Below are 9,020 nucleotides of genomic sequence, written 5' to 3' on the forward strand. Positions count from 1 at the left end.
GCTTACTCGACCAAACCGACTGGTGCCGCTTTCAGTCAGTAATGGTCAGATCGCTCCACCACATTTAGTGACACTGTCCAAGAAAATGGTCCTCCAAGCCAAGTTTGAGGCAAAACATTCGGCCTTCGAGTGTGTGTGTGTGTGTGTGTGTGTGTGTGTGTGTGTGTGTGTGTGTGTGTGTGTGTGTGTGTGTGTGTGTGATCCCACTTACGGACGCTAGAGGGCACGTCAGCCAGGCGACCTTGCATTATACTGCCGATGGGGATGAGATACGTCCGCTGGAGACGCGCTAAGGCGAAGGCCACGCCACGCATGTCCTCCTCCCCAGGCAGGTCCACCTCATCCTCAGCATCCAGCAAGGCTTCCACCCGCCTCATCAACTCTGGAAGAGAAAAGAGTAAGAGAGAGTTAGTCCACCAACGAAGTGCCATCAGTCGTCAGAGATAAGTTATCATGAAAGATTAAAGTATGAAATGTAAGAGATAAAACTAAACTATCTATGTTATCCCTGGGGATAAGGAGGGAAAACGACAGCCCACGCATCTCTCGTCTAGTCTTGAAAGAGATTAAGAAGAGCGGAAGCGCGGAACTGGAAATCCTCCCCTCCTGTATTACTCACCAGATGAGGATCTTTACCACTATAAGGCTCAGTCATCTGTTCTGGACGCTACCTCGCTTATGCGGGAAATAGAAAACATGTATGATTTTTTTTTTCCTTTCTACAATTAATGGCAATTTCCCGCGTTAGCGAGGTAGCAACAAGAAACAGAGAAAACACACATACATACATACATATACGCACATAGACGTATATATATATATATATATATATGTATATATATATATATATGTATATATATATATATATATATATATATATATATATATATATATATATATATATATATATATATATATATATATATGAAATGGTTTGGGCACATGGAGAGAATGAGTAAGGAAAGATTGACCAAGAGGATATATGTGTCGGAGGTGGAGGAAACGAGGAGAAGTGGGAGACCAAATTGGATGTGGAAAGATGGAGTGAAAAAGATTTTGTGTGATCGGGGCCTGAACATGCAGGAGGGTGAAAGGAGGGCAAGGAATAGAGTGAATTGGATCGATGTGGTATACCGGGGTTGACGTGCTGTCAGTGGATTGAATCAGGGCATGTGAAGCGTCTGGGGTAAACCTTGGAAGGCTGTGTAGGTATGTATATTTGCGTGTGTGGACGTATGTATATACATGTGTATGGGGGTGGGTTGGGCCACTTCTTTTGTCTGTTTCCTTGCGCTACCTCGCAAACGCGGGAGACAGCGACAAAAAAAAAAAAAAAAATATATATATATATATATATATATATATATATATATATATATATATATATATATATATATATATATTTCTTTCTTTTCTTTCAAACTATTCGCCATTTCCCGCATTAGCGAGGTAGCGTTAAGAACAGAGGACTGGGCCTTGAGGGAATACCCTCACCTGGCCCAATTCTCTGTTCCTTCTTTTGGAAAATTAAAAAAAAAAAAAAGAGAGGGGAGGATTTCCAGCCCCCCGCTCCCTCCCCTTTTATATATATATATATATATATATATATATATTTATATATATATATATATATATATATATATATATATTTATATATATATATATATATAAATATATATATATATATATATATATATATATATATATATATATATATATATATATATATATATATATATATATATATATATATATATATATGTCCCTAAGGAATAGGGGAGAAAGAATACTTCTCACGCATTCCTCACGTGTCGTAGAAGGCGACTAAAGGGGACGGGAGCAGGGGGCCAGAAACCCTCCCTCCTTGTATTTTAACTTTCTAAAAGGGGAAACAGAAGAAGGAGTCACGCGAGGAGTGCTCATCCTCCTCGAAGGCACAGATTGGGGTGTCTAAATGTGTGTGGATGTAACCAAGATGAGTAAAAAGGAGAGATAGGTAGTATGTTTGAGGAAAGAAGCCTGGATGTTTTGGCTCTGAGTGAAACGAAGCTCAAGGGTAAAGGGGAAGAGTGATTTGGGAATGTCTTGAGAGTAAAGTCAGGGGTTAGTGAGAGGACAAGAGTAAGGGAAGGAGTAGCAGTACTCCTGAATCAGGAGTTGTGGGAGTATGTGATAGAGTGTAAGAAAGTAAATTCTAGATTGATATGGGTAAAACTGAAAGTTGATGGAGAGAGATGGGTGATTATTGGTGCATATGCACCTGGGCATGAGAAGAAAGATCATGAGAGGCAAGTGTTTTGGGAGCAGCTGAATGAGTGTGTTAGTGGTTTTGATGCAAAAGACCGGGTTATAGTGATGGGTGATTTGAATGCAAAGGTGAGTAATGTGGCAGTTGAGGGAATAATTGGTATACATGGAGTGTTCAGTGTAGTAAATGGAAATGGTGAAGAGCTTGTAGATTTATGTGCTGAGAAAGGACTGGTGATTGGGAATACCTGGTTTAAAAAGCGAGATATACATAAGTATACGTATGTAAGTAGGAGAGATGGCCAGAGAGCGTTACTGGATTACGTGTTAATTGATAGACGCACGAAAGAGAGACTTTTGTATGTTAATGTGCTGAGAGGTGCAACTGGAGGGATGTCTGATCATTATCTTGTGGAGGCGAAGGTGAAAATTTGTGGGGGTTTTCAGAAAAGAAGAGAGAATGTTGGGGTGAAGAGAGTGGTGAGAGTAAGTGAGCCTGGGAAGGAGACTTGTGTGAGGAAGTACCAGGAGAGACTGAGTACAGAATGGAAAAAGGTGAGAACAAAGGAGGTAAGGGGAGTGGGGGAGGAATGGGATGTATTTAGGGAAGCAGTGATGGCTTGCGCAAGGGATGCTTGTGTCCTTAGAAGCGTGGGAGGTGGGTTGATTAGAAAAGGTAGTGAGTGGTGGGATGAAGAAGTAAGATTATTAGTGAAAGAGAAGAGAGTGGCATTTGGACGATTTTTGCAGGGAAAAAAATGCAAATGAGTGGGAGAGGTATAAAAGAAAGAGGCAGGAGGTCAAGAGAAAGGTGCAAGAGGTGAAAAAGAGGGCAAATGAGAGTTGGGGTGAGAGAGTATCATAAAATTTCAGGGAGAATAAAAAGATGTTCTGGAAGGAGGTAAATAAAGTGCGTAAGACAAGGGAGCAAATGGGAACTTCAGTGAAGGGGGCTAATGGGGAGGTGATAACAAGTAGTGGTGATGTGAGAAGGAGATGGATTGAGCATTTTGAAGGTTTGTTGAATGTGTTTGATGATAGAGTGGCAGATATAGGGTGTTTTGATCAAGGTGGTGTGCAAAGTGAGAGGGTTAGGGAAAATGATTTGGTAAACAGAGAAGAGGTAGTAAAAGCTTTACGGAAGATGAAAGCCGGTAAGGCAGCAGGTTTGGATGGTATTGCAGTGGAATTTATTAAAAAAGAGGGTGACTGTATTGTTGACTGGTTGGTAAGGTTATTTAATGTATGTATGATTCATGGTGAGGTGCCTGAGGATTGGCGGAATGCTTGCATAGTGCCATTGCACAAAGGCAAAGGGGATAAGAGTGAGCGCTCAAATTACAGAGGTATAAGTTTGTTGAGTATTCCTGGTAAATTATATGGGAGGGTATTGATTAAGAGGGTGAAGGCATGTACAGAGCATCAGATTGGGGAAGAGCAGTGTGGTTTCAGAAGTGGTAGAGGATGTGTGGATCAGGTGTTTGCTTTGAAGAATGTATGTGAGAAATACTTAGAAAAGCAAATGGATTTGTATGTAGCATTTATGGATCTGGAGAAGGCATATGATAGAGTTGATAGCGATGCTCTGTGGAAGGTTTTAAGAATGTATGGTGTGGGAGGCAAGTTGTTAGAAGCAGTGAAAAGTTTTTATCGAGGATGTAAGGCATGTGTACGTGTAGGAAGAGAGGAAAGTGATTGGTTCTCAGTGAATGTTGGTTTGCGGCAGGGGTGTGTGATGTCTCCATGGCTGATTAATTTGTTTGTGGATGGGGTTGTTAGGGAGGTGAATGCAAGAGTTTTGGAAAGAGGGGCAAGTATGCAGTCTGTTGTGGATGAGAGAGCTTGGGAAGTGAGTCAGTTGTTGTTCGCTGATGATACAGCGCTGGTGGCTTATTCATGTGACAAACTGCAGAAGCTGGTAACTGAGTTTGGTAGAGTGTGTGAAAGAAGAAAGTTCTGCTCTCTCAACCACACTCTTTTTATTTCCACACATCTCTCTTACCCTATCATTACCTACTCGATCAAACCACCTCACACCACATATTGTCCTCAAACATCTCATTTCCAGCACATCCACCCTTCTATGCACAACTCTATCCATAGCCCACGCCTCGCAACCATACAACATTGTTGGAACCACTATTCCTTCAAACATACCCATTTCTGCTTTCCGAGATAATGTTCTCGACTTCCACATATTCTTCAAGGCTCGCAGGATTTTCGCCCCCTCCCCCACCCTATGATTCACTTCCGCTTCCATGGTTCCATCCGCTGCCAGATCCACTCCCAGATATCTAAAACACTTTACTTCCTCCAGTTTTTCTCCATTCAAACTTACCTCCCAATTGACTTGACCCTCAACCCTACTGTACCTAATAACCTTGCTCTTATTCACATTTACTCTGAACTTTCTTCTTTCACACACTTTACCAAAATCAGTCACCAGCTTCTGCAGTTTCTCACATGAATCAGCCACCAGCGCTGTATCATCAGCGAACAACAACTGACTCACTTCCCAAGCTCTCTCATCCACAACAGACTGCATACTTGCCCCTCTTTCCAAAACTCTTGCATTCACCTCCCTAACAACCCCATCCACAAACAAATTAAACAACCATGGAGACATCACACCCCTGCCGCAAACCTACATTCGCTAAGAACCAATCACTTTCCTCTCTTCCTACACGTACACTTGCCTTACATCCTCGATAAAAACTCTTCACTGCTTCTAACAACTTGCCTCCCACACCATATATTCTTAATACCTTCCACAGAGCATCTCTATCAACTCTATCATATGCCTTCTCCAGATCCATAAAAGCTACATACAAATCCATTTGCTTTTCTAAGTATTTCTCACATACATTCTTCAAAGCAAACACCTGATCCACACATCCTCTACCACTTCTGAAACCACACTGCTCTTCCACAATCTGATGCTCTGTACATGCCTTCACCCTCTCAATCAATACCCTCCCATATAATTTACCAGGAAAACTCAACAAACTTATACCTCTGTAATTTGAGCACTCACTCTTATCCCCTTTGCCTTTGTACAATGGCACTATGCACGTATTCCGCCAATCCTCAGGCACTTCACCATGAGTCATACATACATTAAATAACCTTACCAACCAGTCAACAATACAGTCACACCCTTTTTTGATAGATTCCACTGCAATGCCATCCAAACCTGCTGCCTTGCCGGCTTTCATCTTCCGCAAAGCTTTTACTATTTTACTACCTCTTCTCTGTTTACCAAATCATATATATATATATATATATATATATATATATATATATATATATATATATATATATATATATATATATATATATATATATATATATATATATATATATATATATATATATATATATATATATATATATATATATATATATATATATATATATATATATATATATACATATATATATATATATATATATATATATATATATATATATATATATATATATATATATATATATATATATATATATATATATATATATATATATATATTTGCTCCCCTTTATCCATTCCCAACGCCACCCCGCACAAATACATGAAGGGAAAGAAAAAGGATAACATATATTCTCTTCTCCCCACATCCGATCGCCGTCCCCTGCGTCAGCAAGGTAGAGCCAGGAAACAGACGAAGAGAGGCCACATCCGTTCACACTCATTCTCTAGCTGTCATGTGTAATGCACCGAAACCACAGCTCCCTTTCCAATTCCAGGCCCCACAAAACTTTCCATAGTTTACCCACGACGTTTCTCATACCGTGGCTCTGTCCACTGACAGCACGTCGACCCCGGTATACCACATCGTTCCAGATTTACTCTATTCCTTGTACGCTTTTCATCCTCCTGCATGTTCAGGCCCCGATCACTCAAAATCTTTTTCACTCCATCCCTTCCACCTCCAATTTGGTCTCCCACTTCTCCTTCCCTCCACCTCTGACACATATATCCTCTTTGTCAATCTTTCCTCACTCATTCTCTCCATGCGACCAAACCATTTCAACACACCATCTTCTGCTCTCGCAACCACTCTCTTTTTATTACCACACATCTCTCTTACCCTTACATTACTTACTCGATCAAACCACCTCACATACTCGATCAAACCACCTCACACCACACATTGTCCTCAAACATTTCATTTCCAACACATCCACCCTCCTCCGGACAACCCGGTCTATAGCCCATGTCTCGCAACCGTATAACATTGTTGGAACCTACTATTCCTTCAAACATACCCATTTTTGCTCTCCGAGATAACGTTCTTTTTTCCACACATTCTTCATCGCTCCCCGAACCTTCGCCCCCTCCCCCACCCTGTAACTCACTTCCGCTTTCATAGTTTCATTAGCTACCAATTTCACTCCCAGATGTCGAAAACACTCCACTTCCTCCAATTTTTCTCCATTCAAAATTACATCCCAAATAACTTGTCCCTCAACCCTACTGTCCCTATTAACATTGCTCTTATTCACATTCATTTTCAACTTCCTCCTTTCACACACTATCCCAAACTCAGTCACCAACTTCTGCAGTTTCTTAATCGAATCAACCACCAGTGCTGTAAAATCAGCGAACTACAACCGACCCAGTTCCCAAGCTCTCTCTTCCACAACAAACTGCATACTTGCCCCTCTCTCCATGACTTGCATTTACCTCCTTCACCACCGTATCCATAAACAAAACAACAAGCATGGAGACATCACGCACCCCTGCCGTAGACCGATCTTCACTGGTAACCAATCACTCTTCTCTCTTCCTACTCGTACACATGCCTTACATACTTGATGTAAAATTCTCAATGCTTCCAGCAGCTTACCTCCAACGCCATATACTCTTAAGACCTTCCACAAAGCATCCTATCAACTCTATCTTATGCCTTCTCCAGATCCATAAATGCCACATACAAGTTCATCTGTTTTCCAAATATTTCTCACACAAATTCTTCAAAGCAAACACCTGACCTCACCTTGAACTATACGTTAAACAGCCCAGCTGAGCCATTCATCAATACTGTTACCTCCTCTTTTGTCAACCGTAGTCTCATCAACTCCCTGAAGTTTTCCTTTATTTCATCTTGAGTGAGGCCTTCACTAACACCTCGCCACCTAATTAGCCAAAAGTCTCTCATTTTGCTTGTCTCCTGACCCCATACAAGTCTAATCCACCTCCCTATCACCTAACTCCTCCGACAGCATTTACGCATATTCATTCCATTTCTTTTCACATCTTTGTCAGTTACAATGCGCGCATCCGCACTTCTCACAACCGCCACCATATGATCATCTGCTTTATGACTTCTATTCACCTCCTGACACAATGTCTACTTTTTGAATTCCAACGAAACTTTCATCCCATCTATCAGCCGTCTTTTTCATATCTTTTTCTTGAACTCGTGCTGCTTTTATTTGTACTCCTCCCAATCACACGCACACCTTCCTTGCAGATATCATCCTTATGCCTTCCTTTTCTAGTTCAATACAGATTTAGCTTCCTTACCCCAGCACTTACTACCCTTCCTCATACTGTATATCACAATTTTCTCCGCTTACTTAAGCACTTCATACCTAAACGGTGACCACTACTTTCTCACTACCTTCGATTGAATTCTACCCACCCACCTTCATCCATCACCCAGACTATTTTGTCCCGTCATATCTCTACACAGGCCACTTCCAACCTACTCCCTGTCACCACTTTCTTTACACGTCATTTTCTCCCAAATTTGATGGGACACTTCACTTGCTGCGTCTCTCAACATGTTCACATCCAGCAACCTCTCGTCTGCATCCCTGTCAAGGAATAAGTAATCCATAACACTCGCCCAAGTTCCCCCAGGCCGAGATGTGAGCCACAAGACATGGCTTAATCCCCGAGGCCTGGATGGTGGGCCAAAACACAACTCAGCCATCATGACCTGGATGGTGGGCCACAGCACATGGTCCAGCCACCCAGGCCATGGTGGTGGATCACAAAGCATGGCCCGGTCCCATAGGCCATGATAGTGGGCCACAACACATGGCCCAGCCATCGTAACAATGGTGATGGGCCACAACACATGGTCCAGCCATCCTAGCAATGGTGGTGGGCCACAACACATGGTCCAGCCATCCTAGCAATGGTGGTGGACCACAACACATGGTCCAGCCATCCTAGCAATGGTGGTGGGCCACAACACATGGTCCAGCCATCCTAGCAATGGTGGTGGGCCACAACACATGGTCCAGCCATCCTAGCAATGGTGGTGGACCACAACACATGGTCCAGCCATCCTAGCAATGGTGGTGGGCCACAACACATGGTCCAGCCATCCTAGCAATGGTGGTGGGCCACAACACATGGTCCAGCCATCCTAGCAATGGTGGTGGGCCACAACACATGGTCCAGCCATCCTAGCAATGGTGGTGGGCCACAACACATGGTCCAGCCATCCTAGCAATGGTGGTGGGCCACAACACATGGTCCAGCCACTCAGCACAAGGTGGTGGGCCACAACACATGGTCCAGCCATCCTAGCAATGGTGGTGGGCCACAACACATGGTCCAGCCATCCTAGCAATGGTGGTGGGCCACAACACATGGTCCAGCCATCCTAGCAATGGTGGTGGGCCACAACACATGGTCCAGCCATCCTAGCAATGGTGGTGGGCCACAACACATGGTCCAGCCATCCTAGCAATGGTGGTGGGCCACAACACATGGTCCAGCCATCCTAGCAATGGTGGTGGGCCACAACACATGG

The 9,020-nt window shown here is 42.8% G+C and overlaps 1 protein-coding gene across 1 annotated transcript in view; it reads right to left on the minus strand.

Moving 5' to 3' along the window:
• LOC139748440 (prolyl 4-hydroxylase subunit alpha-1-like) overlaps nucleotides 1-382 on the minus strand; it is a gene marked incomplete at both ends in the record, with an annotated part of 14,004 nt that extends 13,622 nt beyond the window's left edge. Inside the window, one exon of the mRNA XM_071661538.1 lies at nucleotides 212-382. Within this exon, the coding sequence (XP_071517639.1) occupies nucleotides 212-382 (171 nt within the window). The remainder of the gene's footprint in view (nucleotides 1-211) is intronic.
• Between the last annotated feature and the right edge of the window lie 8,638 nt (nucleotides 383-9,020).

The sequence above is a fragment of the Panulirus ornatus genome, unplaced genomic scaffold (genome assembly GCF_036320965.1).
Source record: "Panulirus ornatus isolate Po-2019 unplaced genomic scaffold, ASM3632096v1 CTG_2554_pilon, whole genome shotgun sequence".
NCBI classification, from domain to species: domain Eukaryota; kingdom Metazoa; phylum Arthropoda; class Malacostraca; order Decapoda; family Palinuridae; genus Panulirus; species Panulirus ornatus.